This window comes from Chanodichthys erythropterus, chromosome 11 (genome assembly GCF_024489055.1).
Source record: "Chanodichthys erythropterus isolate Z2021 chromosome 11, ASM2448905v1, whole genome shotgun sequence".
NCBI classification, from domain to species: domain Eukaryota; kingdom Metazoa; phylum Chordata; class Actinopteri; order Cypriniformes; family Xenocyprididae; genus Chanodichthys; species Chanodichthys erythropterus.
This window is the reverse complement of record NC_090231.1, coordinates 30661852-30685880: the sequence shown is the minus strand read 5'-3', so window position 1 is coordinate 30685880 and position 24029 is coordinate 30661852. Positions and strand designations below refer to the sequence as shown.

General features: G+C 36.3%; 1 protein-coding gene across 1 annotated transcript in view; it reads right to left on the bottom strand.

The window, feature by feature from the left end:
• The window catches only part of galr1b (galanin receptor 1b), a 37043-nt gene extending 15470 nt beyond the window's left edge, over window positions 1-21573 (bottom strand). Inside the window, exons 1-2 of the mRNA XM_067400719.1 lie at window positions 20698-21573; window positions 19364-19429 (exon numbers count right to left, since the gene is read on the bottom strand). Of these exons, the coding sequence (XP_067256820.1) occupies window positions 19364-19429; window positions 20698-21354 (723 nt within the window). The 5' untranslated portion in view covers window positions 21355-21573. The remainder of the gene's footprint in view (window positions 1-19363; window positions 19430-20697) is intronic.
• Between the last annotated feature and the right edge of the window lie 2456 nt (window positions 21574-24029).

Genomic DNA, 24029 nt, shown 5'->3' with positions numbered 1-24029 from the left:
AGATCGTGGAGACAATTTAATCATTCTAAAATGTCATATCGCACACCCCTGCTATATGTAGGCATAAAACACACAGTTCAGAGTATGGGTTCAAACCAAGTTTTGTGACAGGCTGTAAATTAGCAGAAAATCATTTTGTTTGTTAAAAACAAACAATCACATTTACGCTAAAGCACTTACAATGGTAGCAAAGGGCAATGAGGGTTTAAAAGCAGATACCTGAAGCTGATATTTCAGCACTTGTATCAATTCTGCCATACACACATGTACTGCGTGAACTGTAAAGCTGCTAAATCATGCTTTTAGCACCGGGACTAATATGGTCATGGAAAGGTTGAAGGTTTAGATGTAACTTTGCAATTGTATATTAATAATTGTATAATTGTATAATAATTGTTAATTGTACATTACTGTAAACACCTTATTGTTTTTGTTCTTACAAAGTAAAGGATAAGTCGACATGGTTTTCTGTGGTCAAGCCAAATATTTAGACGATATATTTGGTCCTCATCATTCATGTTCAAACAATTAAATTCATTGGATAACCCATGATTTGTCAATGAGAATTTCAGAAGTTTAACTGAATTAAAGAGACCAGATCATTTATTTTCCCTGCCATCACATTTGGATTTACATTCAATCAACAAGTTCAATATCAGTATTTTGTTTGAAACATTCTTTAGTTCCACATTATATAAGCCAGGATTGTAATCAAAGTGGAACATGAACCATATGCTGATTTTTAATAAAAAAAAAAAAAAAGATTAAGCAATTCAGTCTTAAGCCGTTTTTCATAATCAGCTTTAGACAGTAAAATATGCACACAATCAAGAAAAGACCTCTAATCCACAGTATCTGCTGTAAATTGGTCAGTTAAAGTGAGAGTGGAAAAGGGATCATATACAAGTGAATATGACTATTGAGCATCTGTTCTGCTTTGAGAGCATCAGAGTGGTTTGCTTATCAGAGATTGTGACATCTTTATCAAAGGAGTAGATGTGTTTATACTGCAGCTTCTCTTCTCAATCGCTCTTTCACTTTAATATGTACTTTCTTTATTTCTTAGTCGCTCTGTAGTATTTTAACTTTAGCTGTTCTTTCTCAGTGCCTCATCCAGCTTTATCAGTTTCACTGAGCCAGGACCAGTAATCATATATAAAAATGTATATTTATTATACATTATACATATTTATTATACAGACTCGGTGATCTAGGATCTTTGCCATCAATTTTATGACAAGGGTTAATTGTTAACCATCAAAAAAAATTACAGACAAGAAACAGAAAAGATTTTTAACAGAAAAGATTTTTAACAGAAAAGTCATTTTTTGGCATGTTGTTTAATGTTTAATACAATTATTTGTCTTTGCCAATGATCACAGAAGACAAAGCTACCCTTTAACAAACTCAATTTAATTTAAAAAGCAACCAAGATTATCACATTAATTTCTTAATTTATTGGACACAAGAAGTAAGTCATCTTTCTGGATTCTGGTGGTGCATTTTTCTAAAGGGTTCGGGCCAGAAAATTCTGAGTTCTTCAGTGTATAGGGGATGGACCGTCTGACTGTCTTTCAATTAGGGGTGTAACGTTACACAAAAAAAGATGATTCGGTACATACCTTGGTTTTGAAGTCACGGTTTGGTATGTTTTTGAGCATAAGGGCAAAAAACAAAATTTTCTTTCTTTTTTATTAAACAGTAGTTTACTGAACAAAACATGACTCTGTCTTTAAATTGCCCCTATTATGCTATTTTATTATGCATCACCACATTTTTCTCAAACGACTCGTCCAAAGATTCAGTCTCTCTAAACCCCTCCTTTCCGAAAACATACCCTGCAAACAGTGTCTTGTTAGGTAATGTTTTCTCAGTAAAATCGTATAATTTCTTATTAATTCAAAATAACTTGTGAGCATACTAAGGAATACCAATATGGTGTTCGCAGTGGCTTCACTTTTTATGACGTCATGATGAATCCAGTTATAAAACACAAAACGTTGTATTTTGAACACCAGGTAGAAAATATATACATCAACAATTGATCATACTTACAGGTTGTGATTCTGAGGAGCAAGTTGGTTCAAATAAAGTGGATACTGTCCCATCGTTATAAACATAATAATTCCATTTAGACCTTGCAGAGATTTGAGAAGCAATCGTCAAAAGTTTATACTGCTGTTGTAGCGCTGTGGTAATTTTAACCACTGATTCTTCACATCCTCATCCCTTGGAAGTGTTTCCAGCTACAGTGTTTGAGAGCGGGTCAAAGTAGACGTTGTTCACATGCAGCCAATGAAGACCACAGGCGGACATTATGGAAATGTGTTACTGCATTACAGGTCACAGAATTGAGACTGGAATAGAGTGGTGCAGGTACTGTATGACATCACTTTGTAGGACAAAACGTGGAAACGAGTTAGCATTTTAGCACTTCTGGGTCCATCATCCTGAAAGTCAATGTTTTTTTGGTTAAATGGCTGAAATAAGGTCTGTGATTAAAGGAACACTCCACTTTTTTTGAAAATAGGCTCATTTTCCAACTCCCCTAGAGTTAAACAGTTGAGTTTTACCGTTTTCGAATCCATTCAGCCGATCTCCGGTTCTGGCGGTACCACTTTAGCATAGCTTAGCATAGTTCATTGAATCTGATTAGACCGTTAGCATCGCGCTTAAAAATGACCAAAGAGTTTTGATATTTTTCCTATTTAAAACTTGACTCTTCTGTAGTTAAATCGTGTACTAAGACCGACGGAAAATAAAAAGTTGCGATTTTCTAGGCTGATATGGCTAGGAACTATACTCTCATTCAGGCGTAATAATCAAGGAACTTTGCTGCCGTATCATGTCTGCAGCAGTGCAATGATATTACACACCGTCTCTCACAAACGTCTCCATGGTTGCAAGGCACGTTCCCTGTGCAAGCAGGGGCTCACAGGCGCTGCGTAATATCATTGCACTGCTGCAGCCATGGAACAGCAGCAAAGTTCCTTGATTATTACGCCTGAATGAGAGTATAGTTCCTAGCCATATCAGCCTAGAAAATCGCAACTTTTCATTTTCCGTCGGTCTTAGTACACGATTTAACTACAGAAGAGTCAAGTTTTAAATAGGAAAAATATCAAAACTCTTTGGTCATTTTTAAGCGCGATGCTAACGGTCTAATCAGATTCAATGAACTATGCTAAGCTATGCTAAAAGTGGTACCGCCAGAACCGGAGATTGGCTGAATGGATTCGAAAACGGTAAAACTCAACTGTTTAACTCTAGGGGAGCTGGAAAATTAGCCTATTTTCAAAAAAAGTGGAGTGTTCCTTTAACACAAGTTCAAGACACTATTTTTTACTTTTTTATTCTATAACATAAAATATGCCCACTCATGAATTTTGTTTTAACTGTTACATGTTTTGAAACAGGTGGTTGCTAACAAGTGGCTAAATGGGACTACAAAGGCTGTCAGGGAGATTAAACGTCATCACGCCGAATAGGTAAACTCAGTCCACTTTTACAGCCTCGTTATGCTTACAATTGTGCTCTTATAAACTATTCTAACTCAATTTCTGGGAAAATGTTTTTGGATAAAAAACTGAAAGAGTAGTCAGAAGCTTAGTGATGGTGACGTTTAAGTCGTGGGACCGTGGTGTAGTTCATTTATAGCCTACCGTTAGATTTTGACTTCTAGCGACTGCATTTAGGCTTCAAAATTCATAAAAGTTGTGTTCATCTGTGAAAATTAGCTTGACAGACAAAACGTGTAATTATCAAAAACTTTTGATTACAGAGCTTGTTTTGTCGAGGGAACCAGTGCGATGCTAACTACTGGATGGCCTACAAAGTGACGTCATACCTGCACCACTTTATTCCTGACAACTTGTTTAGGTTGTTCAGTCAATTCTTTCCTTTGGGAGATAATACATTTATTTATTGTGCACTTTCGATTTTACAACTTTGCAGACCGTTTACATTCACAGACAGCTATATTACACACTGCATGATAGGTAATATTCGAAAAAGCATAATGGGGCACTTTAAATAAAAAAGCCTGTCAATCAATACTGTTGCAACCCGCTGCAACACACTCTTCGTACTGCAGTTTTTTTCAAGATTCTTGAAGTGCTTTCACTTTTGAAAGAAAGTGTATAGAAAGAAAGTGTTCATGGAAATACTGTAGAACGAGGCATCATGTTGCCATATTCAAATAAAATTTTTTAAATAAAAATGTTGCTATATAAAGATTTTAAAATAAAAATGTTGCCATATCCATATAAAGATTTTAAAAAGTAGGCTAAGTGTCTTTATTTGAACAAGTATATTCAGCTAATTGTCAGCTTCTTACATGCTTCTCGAGAGACTGCAGAATTCAAGCAACAAATGACGTTTTATAAACAAAGTTTGGGAGGAGCACGTTCAAACGGTCTATTTAATAAAAAGGAGGCATATACATGACTGACTCACCTAGTTTCCTCAATTTTCTGCATCCCTCCACCACCCTCAATTTTATGAAGCGACATGAGTGCTTTGTTTGTGCAAAAAAACAAACATAATTTACCACTTTATTTACGAAATAATATTACCCAAAGCGTTCAAGCAACAATGTCAGCTCTCGCGTGAACACAAAACGCATGTATCGTGAAGCTCTTGTGAACACTCTCGCATGTGCATTGTGTTGATGCGCGAGTCTGAACACAAAACTCATGCGTCTTGAAGCTTTCGTGAACGCACGTTGCAGATCAATATTTAAGTAAATTGGTAAATAATGTGGGGTTTTTTTTTGCGCAAACAAAGCACTCACATTGCTTCATAAAATTATTTAAGCCACTGGAGTCACATGGAGTACTTTAATGATGTCTTTTTCCTAACTTTTTGGACCTTGGAGTGGTAGTTACGTTGGATCTATAGAGAGAGAGAAACCTCTCAGACTTCATCAAAAAGATCTTAATTTGTGTTCCGAAGATGAACGAAGGTCTTACGGATGTGGAACGGCAATTTTTATTTTTGGTGAACTAACCCTTTAAGACCTGAGCTCTTCTGATGTTGAAGAAAAGTGAATGAAGAAAAGCAGTCACTCAATAAAAGCACCGACAAAAGAACCACTTGACCAAATACTTTGAATCAGACTTTTAAATATATCTTGATTTAATACAGACAACGGAATAAAGCAATCATAATGTACAGTATCCTTCATAATGACATTTCCTTTTATGACATGCATGACATTTGGCTCTGTCATCAAAATCATAATTAAAATCTTAATTTCCAACACTTTATCACAGGTAGAAAAAGGAAAAGTTCAATGGAACGTTTGACAGACAGCTGTCGAAGGTTTATTATTCTGCTGCGCTGGTGGCCAGATTGAGAGAATCTATTATTTTTTGTAATTACAATAAAAATTGTTACATTGAAAAGATTTGCACATTTATTACAGAAAATAGAAACAGCCAGTGAAGATCTGATTCAGGATATAGACCACCATTAATAAGTATCTTTTAATAAGTATGTTTTTTTTTCTTCCATTGGTGTAGAATTGAACTACTTGTTGTAATAATGCTCACCATTACAACAGAGGATTCGCCAATGAGATAGCCCAGCATGCAGTCAAAGCTTATGAGACAATGGAATGGAAAAACATCACCATGGGCCAAGAATCTCCAAAACTGCTTCCTAAGCTATAGGGCAATCCCAAGTCTGTCAGTGCTTTTCTGTTTGCAAACCGCCATTGTTTTGTCTCAAGATGCATACCAGCAATGTTGTTTTCTATGGTACATTTATAAAAGCTACTTAAATACCCTAATTTAACTAAGGCCTAATCCAGAAGCCCTGTCTGTGAAACCGGGCCATAATTGATCATTATCATTATTTACTCCATACTAATCTATATATCAGAAGTCTCTTTTCAAGTTATATCATAAAAAAAGGTCCAAAAAGGTTAAAAACACTCATATGTGCACCAATGGTATGAATTCCACAAGTGATCCAGTATATATACTGCTTTTTTGGCCAAAGGTGAGTTTAGGGCTGTGCCAAAATGATGCTTAAAGCTGTTGGTATTGTGAAATTACCATAAATTTAATGAATCTGCATTAATCCTCCCTTGTTAGAGACATAAACAGACTGCAAGTATTAGGCCTGCTCTCCCGCCAGTGTTAGAGAAACTCATTTGATTCAAATAGCCGGGTTAGATCCATCTCTGTTGTTACCCTTACCCAATACAGAACCCTTGTCATTTGTGCACCAGTGTCTGCAAAATGTGACCATTTCAAAAGCTAAATTCAGTGTCACACAAAGGGATAGAGGGGAATGGTGAAATAGGAGAAAGAGGGGCGTCATCATTGCATAATATGGACTGAGGTCTCATTTTGCAACAGACTGACTTTGAATCTCCACCAAATGCTATGAATATTTTATGTATGCAAATTAATTTTCATTTTTACAGCAGCACAGACTTTGAAATCAGATAAATATATAAATCTATACAGAAGTATATTTTATGAAAGTAATGAAAAGTAATGTTGGAGGGACTATGCAAGCATTTGTATTATGATTTTATACTCACGTGTAAATTAGATGATCAAAATATTAGAGTATGGCTGATTTTCTGAGCAATATGTATGATTTGTTGATAATCGTATTACTTTAATTCTATTTTCTACAAATTCTAATTGCAAGGTTCTAGAGACAAACCTTTAAAAACAGTTACAAATGGCAATCACATACAACAGAAAGGATCCCAATTTCCATTTCAAAGCTATACACGGTGCAGTGAACACCTATGAATTAATTAAAAATGCCTTTGACAACTCCTTATCAAATGATGACAGCATTTTTCTGCACATATATTAGTCTCAGTTATGAATTGTGGCAACTCAGATTTACAGTTCATGAAGTTTATGAAAAGTTTATCAACCTTTTCCAGGGTTTCACTTGATTTCTGCATAACTTGGTCTTAAAGTCCCCCTGTAGTCAATAATTTTATCCCTTAAAACTAATCTTTGATCACCAAAATTACATATTTAAAAGTTTTTTCCTGTAAATAAAAAAATTCTTAATGTCTTAAAATAGCTTGAATGTAACTCTACACCCTTGCCTCTTTTACTATAAACAGATCTATGAATATGCTAATTAGCCCCGCCTCCACTCACTCGCACGAGCTCAGATGAGATCCAATGCACAAATGAGGTAAATGCTGCACAATGGTATCGCTTTTTACAATGTCGGACACATATCGGTAATTAATATGATTAGCGTTTTGCTTGACTACATTATCAAACAGCTAATAACGTGTTGCTAATAGTACACAAACCATGTTCCCTTTCGCGAGTCAGACAGCTGCCTACTAACAACCAGTATCCTTTGAACAACTACGCTTTGAACAACTCAGAACGTCAGTGGAGAAAGACATTTAGTTTATCAAAACATCATAATATTCATACGCCATATTGCTAAATCTACCCGATTTTTCATATCAACAGAAAAATATACCTGGATAACCTTCTTTTGAGACTCCTTTGTGTGGTCAATTAATGATATGCTAAAGCCTGCTGGCACGTTGACATGATTGGTTACAAGGTAGTTTGTGACTTCAAACACCAGCGCTTAGAAATTAGTCTTTGGTTTACTGCAGTTTTAAAGAGAAAATATACTCAGCTATGGTACTGACTTATGAATTTGCACATGGTTTGGCTTAAAGTGTGTTAAAAACACCAGACAGACATATGAACAACATTAAAAACTTGATTTTCACCACAGGGGGACTTTAAAACTTGAAGTGATCATTCGCAACAATAGACACAACACAGTTGGCATAAATAAAGTTTTTGTCTCTTTAATAAACTTATGGTGTAAACATTCACAGTACAGAATGGAAAAAGAAAATGGACATTGGATTCAATAACTGAATGTTTTCTTCAGCAACCATGATGTCCACCAATCATTTTCTATTTCAATCCTGCAAAACTGTCAGGGAAAATTTTGCACGATTTTTCAAAGCAAACTAGTTTCAGTTCAGCAAAATTCTTCGGATATCTGGTGTAAATCACTCTCTTAAAGTAAAGCTAAAGCCTCTCAATAGAGTTGAGATCAGGACTGAGCCACTCTGGAAGGTTTATTTACTTTTGTTAGAGCCATTCTGTTGGTATATTTACTGCTGTGCTTTGGGATGTTGTCCTGTTGGATCACCCAAATACTGTTGAGCTTTAACTGGTAAACAGATGCTCACACATTCTCCTGCAAAATTTCCTGATAAACTTGGGAATTTTTTTTTTTTTCAGTTGATGATAGCAAGCTGTCCAGACCTTGAGGCAGGAAAGCCAAAATCAAGCTAAACTCCACTATGCTTTACAGTTGGGATGAAGTTTTGATTTTGGTGTTTTATGCCTGTTTTTTCCTCAAACTATTGTGATACAAAAGTATACACACACACACACACACACACACACACACACACACACACACACACACACACACACACACACACACACACACACACACACACACATGTTTGTTTTTGTGAATTGTGGGGACTTTCCATAGACTTCAATGCATTTTACACTGAACAAACTGTACATTCTATCCCCCTACCCTGCCCCTACCCCTAAACCTAACCCTCACAGGAAACTGTGCAAACTTTTACTTTTTCACAAAAACTCATTCTATATGATTTATAAACCCATTTACATTGTGGGGACCGCTGGCTGGTCCCCACGATGTAGGTGAACTCAGGTTTATATTACATCATGGGGACATTTGGTCCCCACAATGTAATATAAACAAGTACACACACACACACACACACACACACACACACACACACACACACACACACACACACACACACACACACACACACACACACACACACACACACACACACACACACACACACACACACACACACACACACACACACACAAACCTCATTGGACCTCACAAGCCTCTTTTCCACTGTTGGACCAGTAGCCCCACAGCCAGAGATGGGCACAAATACATCAAAATGTATTTAGTTACAAATTACAAATACTTACTCATCAAATGTATTTAAATAAAATACAAAATACTTTTTATAAAATAAAAAATATTTAATAAGTAATTTGTAATTTGAAAAAAAACAAAAAACAAACAAAATTTACTCACAATCATTTGAACTGCTCACTGTAACAATTAAATATAGATTGATGATCCTTATAAACATACTAAAGTTATTCAGTCAGGAGCAGTGAGTGATTTTGTCTTTTTCTTTTGTTGCTTGATTATCATTGAGCCTAATAAACCTGCTGATGTCTGTCATTAGAGATGGGCAGTATTTTAATTAAATGTATTCAAAATACGTATTTTATTACTTTTGAGTAATTTGTATTTTCTCTTAAAGGGATAGTTCACCCAAAAATGAAAATTTGATGTTTATCTGCTTACCCCCAGGGCATCCAAGATGTAGAGGACTTTTTTTCTTCAGTCGAACGCAAATTATGATTTTTAACTTTAACCGCTGCCGTCTGTCAGTCAAATAATAGCAGTGATTGGGAACTTGAACAATAAGAGTCGAAAAAACTTCCATAGACAAATCCAAATTAAACCCTGCGGCTCGTGACGGCACATTAATGTCCTAAGACACGAAACGATCAGTTTGTGCGAGAAACCGAACAGTATTTATATAATTTTTTACCTCTAATACACCACTATGTCCAACTTCGTTCAGCTTCCGGCTAGTGAGGTCTGATCGCGCTCTGACAATGGAAGTGATGTCTCGCGCTCATTGAAGTATATGGGCGAGACATCACTTCCGTCATCACAACGCGTTTTTTGACCTCACTAACAGGAAGCTGAACGAAGTTGGACATAGTGGTGTATTAGAGGTAAAAATTATATAAATAATGTTCGGTTTCTCGCACAAACCGATCGTTTTGTGTCTTAGGACATTAATGTGTCGTCTTAATTATGGTAGTTTTGGCATGAGCACAGCATAAGCTCATTGTTTTGGTTCAGAAGGAACTGTAATGGTGCATTCACAGAGAGAGCTGGCGTCAATGCTTGATGGATAACGTGTCTGAAGCTTGGTGCTGATGCAACCGTCATAGTGTCAACAGCCAATCACATTACTTTCTGGTGTTGCATGAATGCCATTGGCTAACATCTGTGCTAGGGTATTTGCATAAGGTGATCTGATTGGCTGACATTTGCATAGGCACTTGAAAAGTTAACAAATTTGTAGGCTTGTTTGAGATGCACTGGCGCTGCACAGACCGCTCGCCTTATGACATTAAAGTACTGCGATTGGAGAACGACGTCTGTCTTACTTTGCATAGCAAGGTCAGAAGCAGTTAAAGAAGCTGCTTTTGTGATCAGTCAAACTGCTTTAAGGTAAAGTATCTAGTAAAATATATTATCAGAAATGATTCACTGAATGTCTTTATAGGACAGAAGATTAACACAAATGGGTAGAAATTGTGAATAGACTTGCTAGATAAAGCATGACGTGGGCTGTCTAGTGATGAGCGGAATCGCAGTTATATCCGCGGATGCTGCAGATAATCCGTGTGCGTTAAGTCAAGTAATAAAGAAATAACATTGTTTAATTGAAAACACAGTCGGTCGTGTCTTTAATTTATGTAACCATACATATATTCTGTCTGTGCGTTCGTTTTTAAAGTGACAGCAGCCTAATAAACCTGCTGCTGTCTGACAATAATGTTAATCTAGCAAAAAAAAAAAAGACAAAATCACTCACTGCTCCTGACTTAACTTTAGTATCTTTATAAGGATCAATCTATATTTAATTGTTAAAGTGAGAGCTTCAAATGATTGCGTGTAAATTTTGTTTGTATTTTTGTATTTTCAAATGACAAATGATTGTACATTTTTACAGCAGTATGTATTTTATTTAAATACATTTGATGAGTAAGTATTTGTAATTTGTAACTAAATACGTTTTGATGCATTTGCCCATCTCTGATTAGGCTGCTGTCACTTTAAAAACAAACGCACAGGCCAAATATACTTATGGTTACATTAATTTAAGACACGACTGACTGTGTTTGGTTACATGTCAGTCAAACGTCCTCTTGGGCAGTCCTTGGCCAATGAAAGCTGCGATAAAGTCCAGACCTTCTGCCATCAGTCTGAAGGTCTGGCTACATGAGACTAGTGCCACAGCTGACTTCAGCTAGTCAATACAACTCAATTTCTACAATCCAATAAATTCCTGATGGACAAACTCAAGTCCCATCTTACATCGTTTTTCCTTACTGTTTCACTTAGATATAACAGGACGAAAATATGTGAAACTCATTATGAAACTCAACTAATGTTTGGTCACAGATGCAAGTCAGTTGCCTATTAAAATGCTTTAACCATGGCTTATCCAATCAGATTTTAAATTCAGAACTGCATTTTATAATATAGAAGTTTACAGACTGAATAGACACATAATCATTATTTAGCTAACAGTATTTTAAATTATTTTCTAGCTTGTACAAAATTTAAAGTATCGTTATTGTACCAGCGTTAGGTAGGCTATGCATGCTGCATCTTACGCAATTTCACAGACAATCAGATGCAGGTGAAGTGTATATTGTACATTATACTTGAACTTGAACTTAAATTTGAAGATTCAGTACATCCACTCCTTGGGGCACCAACTCTGATTTGATACTGATGAATATCCAATTTGTGTCATACAGTTTAAATTATTTTAATGTGGCCTGCATTGGATTTTGATCCATGTTAATGATATTTGTGGTGTTACTTTTTTTATTATTATTATTTTTTTTTTACATCCGCGGTGTGTTAATAGGGCCTATGCCTAATGTGTTTTTCTTTGTATATTATTATTTGAAGTAGCAAAAACGACTTAATCTTCCTTTGTGTGATTTCTGAATGCTCCAGAGTGTTTAATAAAGTTTATTAAAGGTACACTATTTAACTTTTTTTGTTCAAAATGTATAGAATAACTGTGTACAACATGAATCCATCTTCCACACCGTTATTTTTATTGTATTATTATTATGTTTTTGTCTAACCCTGAATCACTATGTTATGCCTATAAAAAGTCTTTATATTCAGACTATTTTACTTGCTACAGTTTTGTTTATTAACCGTTAGAGTGCCAAAAGGGCAATGTGACAGCATTGATCCTCAATCAGGGCTACAGGTAACAACAATAACAATGGAGTACTCAAACAACTCTGGATAATGGGATTATGGATACACTTAAACAGGAGGGGAAATTGAAACAGTAAGTTGAAACAGCAGACCTTTTATTGAGCTACTAAAGTGGTTTTGTTAATAAACTTCTTGTGTCAAGACATATTTACTCAAATTTACACTTCTACTCATTGTGATATGCTCACATTCATATGGGGTGGTTTGGTAAGAAAGCATATGCAAAGAAAGCTAATATATTCTACTTTGACACACTACATCTGGTGTTTGTCATACGTTTAGCCACTTGTGATGTTGAATTAAATAGATCACAGTTCATGCGCGTGGTGATGACAAAACAATGTCATGCACTCTAGAAATTTCTATAAGATCTGCCTAGAGTCTAAAACTATATTGAGTAAAATTATATTTCTAGCATGAGCAAGAAGTGACTTTTCACTGCACTGACATTAGCAAAGCTATTGCTATCCACCCACAACCTCAGCAGCTCAACTCAGCTCAATGGTACCCACACAAAAATATACAACATAATAGATACTCTTCTAGATACCCAACATAACTGCACATTAACACTAACAAGTATCCCCCATTTGCTCAAAAACACAAAATAACTTAAAATGTAGTCACATGCAAGCTGGTACCCAGAAATCCACTGTCCAGTTTAACGGCAAAATCATTTTTGAGTGCAGGCTCCTACAAGTAGTTTATTGTAATATAGTCAATTTGGCAATTGCAACATTTAGTTTGAATTTTATGTTATATTTTAGCTAGAATCTCACCTGTTCCCTACACACAAAATAAAGAAAATTAAAAATAAAGAAAATTAAATTAAAGAAAATTAAATAAATACAATATAAAGTTGTAAAGTTTTTGTCTCTTCAAGCATTTGAACTCTCTTGCTGCATTTTCTATGAACTAACACAGCTCTGTTGTGTGGTCATTTCAGTTCACTGTAGACTTCAGACTGAACATTTTTTCATTGCACAATGGATCATGTGAGATAGCGATCACTCCTTTTCATCTTCGTTATAACTGACCAACATGAAAGCCCACAAATCTATGTTCAATTTCCCCATAATAGATTCTTACTATCAAAGGATCCAAGGTTAGTGATTTGTTGCTACAGATGCAGAAATCTCAGATTTGTAGCTGTGCTCTAACACCAATCTTTCTCACATTAAATGTCAAATTCACCTCGGCATAAAAAAAGACTGCCTTCAGGTCTAGTGCATTTTGTGTGCGAAATCTGAGATCCCAACATAGGTTAGGATTATCTTACTTTCAACTATGAGTAAAAGAGAAGTTAGAATTCCCTCCTGACCCCAGCCACCCCATAGCATCCACTTAGGTTGCCACTGGTTACAAGAGACCACTCTGGAGCATATTGGCTATTACAGACTATTATCTTTTAAGTAAGGAGCTAAAACCACAGATGAAATGGTTGCATGAAATGGTCAGTTTTTATCAAACATTGCATTTAAAATATCTGATTTGAAAGTCAATGTCTGAAATGCTCTTGAAGGGTACATTTTTTTTTAAAAGCTATGAAAATGAACTTTGACAATATTTAAATACTGTCAAGCAGGTATCCTCATTGTAGGTTTACCACATTATACATTGTTGTTATAAGTCATACTTAAAAATAAAAAATACATAATCAAACCAAGTGGATTTTATTGGAATGAAAAGACAGCACAAGCAAAACAAAAAGACATTGTAATTGATCAAAAAAAAATAAAAAAATAAAAAATAAAATTTTAGTCTTAATGTTATGAAGTGATGAGAATACGAGAATACTTTCTTCAACAATTTCTTCTCTCCACAGTAATTTTCCTTCTCTGTTTACATTGTATAGACAGTGCAGCGCAGACTCAGTATTGGTCGGCTCCTGCATTGGCATCACACAGATACGTCATGCTGCTCACGTGTACAGCGTCAGCTTTAGAAGTCCGCAAGAGGACTTTGCTGTATGTATTGGGAGCTACTTTTAGAGTTAAAAAGCTTTGTAAATTACTCTTAGATTATAAATTTACAAGTTCTAAAATTAGGAGCGACATGGCCCTAATTTTAGAGAGATGCTCATAAATTTCTGCATTAGGAGCAACATTTAGCCTTAAGATTTTTTTTGTGAACATGGCCCCTGGCTAGAACCTCTTAGGAGGACTCCTAGAAGTAAGAGAAATTATTTGTGAATATGGCCCCTGATGCTTGCCTGTGATTTGTCATATTGATAGCAGCCTTTAGATGGGAAGCCATCACAGTATTGTATGTATTAGCAACTGGAGGTTGCACAGAGTATTATGCTGGCAACAAGAAGTTGCTCAAAGTATTGAATTGACAACTGGAGGTTGTCTAAACACAAGCTGGTTAGATTAGTATTATTAGTATTAGTATAGATTAGTGTTTGTATTTGTATTTAGAATTTCCACAACAACACTCACTGGTTGTCAAATGTAGCAGAACATGTAATTCCTCCTAATAACTGTATAGGAGACATGTGGTTACTCTCTGCTAGAGCTCTAGTTCAGTGAAAAGTGTCAGCATTATTTGTTTGCAGATGTCGCATGGTTTGGTATTTTGTTATCAATGCAATAAAATCCATAAATTTGTGGCTAAGTGTCCAAATTCATCTAAACTGATCTGCTTACAGATATAGTAAGTAATTTTTGAAAAACGCTGAAAAGTGGATTGGACCGAGCACCAAAACACACTTGTAGGCAATCAGCAGTTAGGGATGTATACGTTTAAGATGGGGAGAGTAAAGAGAGCTCAGTGCACAAGACAGACATTTGCAGAACGACTATAGAAAGAGAGAAGTGGCAGAGAAAATACAAAAGAGGAAAAGGCCAGGAGAATATAACTTTTAAAAGAAGGGTTAGAATCAGGCAAGAGGTAGGACCCGCGTTAATATTGGAGAAGCTTTCCAGTGATGTGGAGACCTTAAGGAGTGGGAAGGCCTGAAAAAAGGATGCAGAGGTTGCTTTATTTCTTCTCAATACGTGAGTAATGTTGTTTGTGACATCACAGACTACCTTTCACAGAACTAAGATATGCTGTCTTTTGCTTGAATATAGTCATGTGTCATCTTCGCTTGTTTGTTCATTTGCATTATTATTATTATTAACCTAGAAAATCTAAACCTTCTCAACTGCCCGTTTCAAGTATCGGCTCCCAAAGTGTCAATTCATGGAAAGATGGCAAAACTAAAATGTATTAAAGACCCTGTGTTGAAAATCAAGTTTTTAATGTTGTTTATAATGTCTATGTAGTGTTTTTAATATGCTTTAAGACTAACCATGTGCAAATTCATAAGTCAGCACCACTGCTGAGTATTTTTTATGTTTGAAACTGCAGGAAATCAAAAACCTGCAGTTTGAAATTGGAGGTGTTTGTGACATCACAGACTACCTTGTAACCAATCACAACAATGTGCCAGCAAGCTTTAGCATATCATTAACTATGACTGCTCCGAAGCAGGAAAGTCTCGAGAGAAGCCAGGTTATCCCAGTAAATGTTCTGTTGATATGAAAAATGTATCAATATAGCGAGTCTATTACGATGTTATGATGAACTATAAGCTTTTGCACTGACGTTCTGAGTTGTTCAAAGCATTTGTAAGGATACTGATTGTTAGAAGACAGCTGTCTAACTCTGAGATGAAGAACAGGAACGGTGTGTGTAACATTAGCAACACATTATTAGCTGTTTGATAATGTAGTCAAGCAAAAGGCTAATTATATTAATTCATATTAATTAATGACAGAATTTTTGCATGGGCTGTGCAAAGTGTGTGAGCACATAGGGGCTCACGCCAAAGTAAAGTGACAGCTGACTTGAAGTAAAGCCAATAAAATTCATGTTTTTGTCCTTCGAAATACTTTAGTATTTACCATAGATATTAGCTTACCTGATAAGTTCAAGTAAATACGCTGGAAATCTGCGCTCATTCAAGAATGCATTTATTTCACAACACAAACAACAAATCGTCACTGCAGCAACAGTAGACTCTCCGAGCTGGCATGACTGGGGGCGGGGCTAATTTGCATATTCATTGATCCATGTATATTAAATGAGGCAAGGTGGTAGAGTTACATTCAAGCTATTTTAAGGCATGAAGAATTTTTTTTTACTTGAATTTTTTTTTAAATATGTAATTTTAGTGATCAAAGATTATTTTTAAGGCATAAAATAATTGACTACAGGGGGACTTTAGACATATACATAATAAAAACTGAGAAATATATGACATTAATAGCCATAAAATAAGTAAATTAGCCAATTTGTTTAAATTAAGGATTACAGAAATTAGTACAGCCTAGATTTAATTCAACAAATGTATAATATTCTAGTACTTAGTAATTTCCATATCTCCATAATTCTCCATAATTTTGAATATACTGCTCTGACCCTTCTTGGCATGGAGTGTACAAGTTCATGACAAATTCACATCTGTCATGTTTAACTCCTGGATGATGAGCTCCTTAAATGCCCTGACCTTTAATGTTGAGTGTTACTCAACTCATCTCTACAGAATCCCCCACAGGCGCTCAAGAGTGTTAAGATGTGAAATACGTGTCCACGTTAGGTTTTTCGCCTTGGGAGAATGCATATCCTCATTGTCATGTTGAAAAAATGCCCAACAATGCAGGGAATGAGGAACGGGTAACATCTTCTGTTTCAAGTTTGTGTATTAAATTACACAGTGGTGTGTGAATTCATGACAGCATTGATAAAGCTCAACTCCCTCACTCCTTCAGCACTCATACATCCCTATGTAAGAGCTTTACTACCACTGAACTTTACTGTGGGAACCAGGCACTTCTCATTGTACTCCTTCTCTAGCAACACCATTACAGTTTGGATGCTGTTAGATCCAAAATGATTGACTTGGTCTCATGAGACCAGAGTATTGATTACCAGAATCTATATTTTGTAATATGGCCTTTGGAAATTGCTAACTGACTTTCTTGTGCTTTGGCTACAGTAGGTAGTTCCAGTGAGAACAGCAACCATGCATGTCACTTCTGCAGGCTGCATCTTACTCTGTGAGATAAACAGTCACTCTTTTCATAGCTTTTGCTGGCTTGATTATTTCAGGGGCCAGAACATTTTTATTTTGTTTTATTTTGTAACTTTAAGGAGGGTGTACTCATTTTGGATACACATTTTATCACCTTGATAAGAAAAATCCTTAGTTCTCCAAGGTTTATAATGGTTGTGAATGGCTGCCCAGATTTTGAAGACAAAACAAATGCATCCATCCATAAAAAAAAAGAATCCATACAACTCCAGGGGGTTAATTAACTCTGTCAGTTTAAATCTAGACTAAAAACACATCTCTTTGCTCTTTCATACACATAACACATTATCAATACATTAACATTTTTTCAAATCCGTTAAAGGATTGTTACGCTATTTCCTATAACACTAGATATACCTGTACATCAGAATAAGAATGGCATCTACGCTAATATCAGTCTCTCTGCTTATCCTGAGGTTTGCCGGGTGCTGGATCCAGGCCGTACCCAGATCAGATGGAGAACCTGCGTCTGGACCTGACTACAACGTAGCCCAGGAGACAATGGGCTACAGATCCAGTTCTGGCTGCATCTATAATTCCGATTTTTAAATCTCCGTATCCACTTACATATATTTATATATAATCTATTTTTAATCTCTATAATAAAAATGTATAATTCAGATTTTGATCTCCATATCCATTTACATATATTATATATATCTTCCAAGGGGTTTTTTCCCTCCTAGGACTTTTTTCCCAGTGTTAGCACGCTGGGTTTTTCTCCTAAGGGTTTTTTTCCACCCCTGGAAGTCAGCCGACATTGGCTTAATGTAGCACCATCTTGTATATGTTACATTTTACCACGCCTGCTTGTACAGCTTATTTTTAACCACTTCCCTTTTTTCTGTGCTTCTAATATGTAAAGCTGCTTTGAAACAATTACCAATTGTAAAAAGTGCTATATAAATAAATTTGACTTGACTTGACTTAATATATGCCTTCTGAAGTGAATCAATGCATTTGTGTAAGACAAATATTCTTTAAAAAAATTTAAATGTATTTTTTAAATTAAAAAATGTATAAAGTAAAATAAAGAGCTTCAAGTGCGACAGCCATACACATTCAACGTACATCCAAAAAGCGTTAAAGGTGCTAAAGAGGATGTTTTGTTTTACACATTTTTGCAATATTACTTGAAACTGTCTTTACTAACTGATAAAAGACTATTTATTAGGTGCACTGAAAGGAATAATATTAATATACATCATCTGTGCACGAGGTAGGGCCTTAAAAACATCAGCCAATTGTTTACACGATCATTGATCAATCACTGCCGTGACGTTCCTTGTGAGAGACGTGTGCGGCTGCGCGCTCCAGTAACTTTCCACACTCCACAGGCGCCGCATGCAATGTTTTTGTCAGGAGACAGGAATAACAACTGCAGATTATGAGTTACCTGCGGTGAGTCCGATATAAAGAATCCACTAACACGATACAGTGAATGCCGGTGGTAAACACTCGTGTTCCAATACTCGTGCACGAGTTTTGGGAGGCGTTCCCACGAAAGGAGGGGGGGGGGGGTTGTTCTTACGCATGCGCTCATTTCAAAAACTCAGTAACAGTCTTTGGTTTCTCAGTCAACGAAAAGATCCTCTTTAGCACCTTTAACTTTAACTTGTTTTGTATAGTGCAGTTCATGAAAACTGTGTTGGTTAATTGGATGGAAGGGATGACTTAATAACAATATCACAGGAGCTAAATAACAATTAGACATTTGACCTGAATTATCTTAGTAAAAACAAATTTGGTAGGCACAGCAGATTCCCACATAGTGGTCGCCTGTGTTGCATAGCATGTTCATGAATGTGGGCATGGATGCATCAAGATTACTTTTTTTAGGTTTACCAGAAATTGCTTACTGCACTTTTAAATGACACTGCATCTCATTACTGTTTTAAGAGTCAATGTAATGTAAAAATTCACATATCCATGAAGGTTTACAAGGTCTGTCATGCTCCACTAGCTTTCATACCCATGCATGGATTTTTAGAACAAATACTACAATCTAAACAGCATCAAAATGACTGTGGTAATATCATGCCAGCATGCTGGTAAAGTTGTACAAAACCCAGTTTTACTGAAACATAATAAAATGTTATGAAGAACACATCCACAAAACAAATCTCTTACCTTTCGCTTTGACAGTTCAGACTTCTTGGACATATTTTTCATTTTTTTATGAAGATGATACAACACCTGAAATAAAAAAGCCACATCAGTGCCTATAAGTGTATACCATTACTCATCCACCATTAAGCAAAAGGTTACATATTAGATTTCTATAAAAGGTGTGACAGAAGCAGTAGTACGAAATTTACACATAATAAATACATTGATCTACATTAAATACACAAGTAAACACTCTAAGTCACATTTAATGTAATACAAGTATTACAAAATAAAAGCCATACTCTACATGGAATGCTGCTCTGCATACTTATAATGTAAATGTTTAAAGAGTGCATGAAATCTGATGAAAGGTACATCTTTCTTTCCCGTGTTGACATATAGTTTATTGAAAATGGTGTTTGGGTAAAAAAAATCTCTTATATCTAAAGAAAATAGCTCATAGTGTTTGAATTATTGTTTGCTAAGTGTTAGTTGCAATGTGGTTTAGAACAAATCGACATTCTCATTATAAGAATCTGACTGGACAAGATGAGTCATCAATATTTCTGGTCCAAAAGAGAATTTATTTATTTATTTTTATAATGCATATTTAGCTAAAAGTACATTTTGTTAACATATAGGCTATGAGTACAACAAAATAAAGATAAACTCAAAGCTAACACATATGGACTAAAATCCACGTCTCTCATTTTGATTTAAATGTATCTAAAGGCTAAACCTCAAAGTATTGACCCAAGCATGGCCATATCGATTGTTCGTCGTAATAACTTAACTGTCATTGAAAACCGCTGCAATTATGATTTTCTACGATGAGGTCACTGCATATGCAACTGCAAATAACTGGAAAGGAATCTGGAAAAGATCTTCAATCTTCTCTGTGACGTTTGGGTGATCTTACGAACGCTACTATTTGTGAGCGACTTTACCCAACCTCCACTCCAGAGGGGATGAATTATGAAGTACCTACCGAACTCTCTGTGTGGGCGCATGGCCACCTGTTGTCATAAAAACCACGAATGCTCTCGAACACGATTGTAAAAATTCTCGAGCGGTTCTAACCACGATTATTTTGCCTATAGTGAATTATTACGGCCATTGTGATAATCATGTTGACACGAGTTGGAGGAAACACAAACACACAATGCAATACAAAGTAAACAAACACGCGCCAAGTAGGCTAGCTTTCATTTCCAAACCGCTCCCAAAAACCTTCTCATCCTCACACTTTCATTAAGCGAAAAATCAGTTCGTACAAAACGACACTTGTAGCTTTGTAGCAGCAGGTATGGGCCTCAATAGTTTTACAAGACAGTGTCTTAATGTCGATTCCTTACCTTGGCATAACAGCATGTGATCAAAACCAGCGGTAACAGATACCCTATCACGAGAATGGTCACTTTATAAGTGTGCTTGGCCACCCGTTCAGTCCAAATCTCCCAGCAGAACGTCCTATTGGGAGCCTTTGGGTAATCCATCAAAATTTGGTGCTGCGCAACCGGGACAGCAAAGATAAAGGAAAGCATCCAAATGGCACAAACGCCAGTGAGCGCATTCCTCCGGTTACGAATACACGGGGACTTTTTGGAGAGCACGACAGCAATGTACCTGTCCACAGACATGGCCACAAGCGTGAAAATGCTCACCAGCATGCTGACAGTGAAAAAATAGTGCACAGATTTACACAGAAACGCCCCGAAGATCCACTCGGGAAGAGAGTATATGGTGGCCTGAAACGGGACGCAAAACAAGAGGAAAGATAAATCTGCTATACTGAGATTTAGGATGAAAATGTTAGTGGTACTTCTCGAGCGCCTCGACTTTATTTTCCCAATGACAACCATCACTAGAGTGTTTCCAATGATTCCCAAGAAAAATATACATCCAAATATGATGGGCACAATTACTGCCTCCGGACCAAGAGTGTCAGTCGTTTGGTTCGTGTCCATATGCCCCTCTGTCCAAATTACCGTTTCATTTCGGTGTAGCCCCATGTTTACAAGGATTCAAGAAGCGCGGTCGAAACAAAAGAACTTAAGTCCGTTCAGAAGCGCAGAACAATCACTCTCCGGATTGTTTTCTCATTTTCTCAAGTTAGCGCGCGCTGACAAATCTTTGGCTCGTTTGTCGAGTAGGCTACTCCGGTTACGCTGGGAAATGCACCGGCTGGGTATGAAGCACTAGTGAGTGCGCACATCATACACTGGCGTGTGTTCTTTCCAGGGAAGACGCTGGAACACTGGCACACTCTCACTGCGGAAAGTTTCCGCCCGGAAGCGCTTAAACGATCCTTAGTCGTGATTTGGTCATGATCGGTTTAGTGTTATAATAGCAGAGCTTCCCTGAAGTTTAATTAACCTAATGGCTATTTATTTTTACTAGTCATAATAACTGTCATTGGGTGAATGAGCACTAACATGTTTGTGTGTGTGTGTGTGTGTGTGTGTCATTATGAACTTGGCTTAGAAAAATTCTGTGGACCTTTACGCTTGTTCTCACATTATCTTAAGGTGTTACGATACAGATAACCACGCGCAAACTCAGTGACTTGCTTGTTTGTATGCTGCATCTAATCAGCACACTGCTGCTGATATCCACAACTCACAGTTGTGATCTGTCAAAATATATTTTTTCCTAAGTATAATTTTCATGTAGCCTACTATTAGTAGAGCTATACTCTAATTTCCCAGATTTTTATAAGAACCTACTAACACAAACAGCATTCCACCCACACAAATAACCTTAATAAAGTGATGCAAGAGTGTTCATTGAACTCAATAAAAGAAGAATATTCCTCAACTGTTTCCGGGATTTTATAACAGCTGTTACTGTGCCATTTTAAAATATGTTCCTGAATAGAATGTTCCATTTTATATTGCAGAAAAAAAGTCTTTGTGAAAATAAAGCAATATTTGTCACTCTAGAGAAATGTTCTAGAAAGCACAATATGCAAAGACTTGATGTAAAAAGACTGGATGCAGAAAACCTTGGACTTAAGCAAAACTGAAAGTTCAAGTGACAATAACAGACTAATGACTATATGAATCCATGAATAGGTGTGTTATTATAATTTCAAAAGCAACATGGCAATAAATATTAAACTAATTTCAGTCTAAGTGTTAGTTCAGGCAGGCCACGTCAGTCGAGCTGTGCATCCTTTGACAATCAGCTTCTGACATGTACCAATTTTGACACATATCACTGCAGTTCATCTGAATTCTCATTCATTTAGCCTCTATTCTATTTTGTGGTTGCATGCTAAATTAGCTCCCATTCCATCCCCAACTCCACCTAGCCTGGAGATCTGTAATCTAATAATCTGTCCTGTGATTGTCTCAGTAATATCATTAAGTTACATTGTTATCATCCTTCCTTGTGTATTTGGCTTGTTTACAGCAACTTATGTTACATTTTGTGAAGTGTAATTGTGCATTATTTCTGGATCTGTTCTGTTACCCCAAGGTTTGACTTGTTGCTCTCATCGCTCTATACATGGAATTTGGCCAGAACAGAACTATTCCGCCAACACAAACTATGCATTATCATTATAATAAAATATAGTTGGCGAAAGTGGTTCTGACTGAAAATTGTTTTCAAAAAGATTTTTTTTTTTTTTTACATTCAATGAATGCCTGTGTTCTAATACAGTACAATTTAACTTTGTTTAACAGTTTGATTGCTCTTGAGATGAAGATTATGTGACATTGGAGTTCTGAAAATCCTGCAAACAGTGATTGTTCATGGCATGCAACATTGTTCTGGCACTGTGTTCCTCTCATCAGATACTGTGGCAGATTTCCTGTAAAAAAGACAAGGGAAGTGCCAATCCAGACTGTTATGGATTGGAGAAGGATAGGACCCAAGGATGAGTTTTCAGATCTGGAGTGATCTTACTAGGATCACATTCACTTGTGGCCTTTTTTCCATGGTGGTAATGTGCTATGTGCTGTGGTAACTTAATTGGTTACGGTGGTCCCAAGGAACTTGAGTGACTCAATCATATCTGCAGCTGTTACACCTAGAAGAGGTGCAAGAGGTAAAAAGAGCTGCCCTGAGGCATTCCATTGCTCACAGTTATGTAGTTTGACAGGTTTAATCCCAGGTGTTTGTAATCCACTGACACAAAGATAGTGTTATATTTACTTCTGGCAGAGCCAAAGTTCACAAATTGCAAAATGATGTATTTGCCAAGGTAGTCGAAGTGTAGCAGAGGCCCATGTTCCCCTCAAAAGCGGGGGGGGGGGGGGGACAAATAGATATAGAAACTAATAGATATGACCATACTTCCCAGTTGAGTAGCATTACATTAAGACAATTGTTTTATATTACTATTTTTCTGGAATGTTATGTTAAGTTAAATATGCAAATGAGGTATTATCTGATTAAACATGCACAAAATTTGCATACATTTTCAGAACAGAAACCCAAACACAACTAAGTGTTGAATCCAGTTAAAAATAAACAGGAAACCAAGCTTACAGACCTTAAGGCCAGTTTTGTCGATAGAGTTTTTATGTACATTATCCCTTACATATTAAAACCTTTTTAAAGGGTATACCATCCCAGTGACAGCTATTGTACCATTTCTTACTGAGAGTGAATCTGGAATATATTTCAAATCAAGGTTGTGCGGCAATCAACGAGCATTTTCAGACAGGATTTTGAAAAT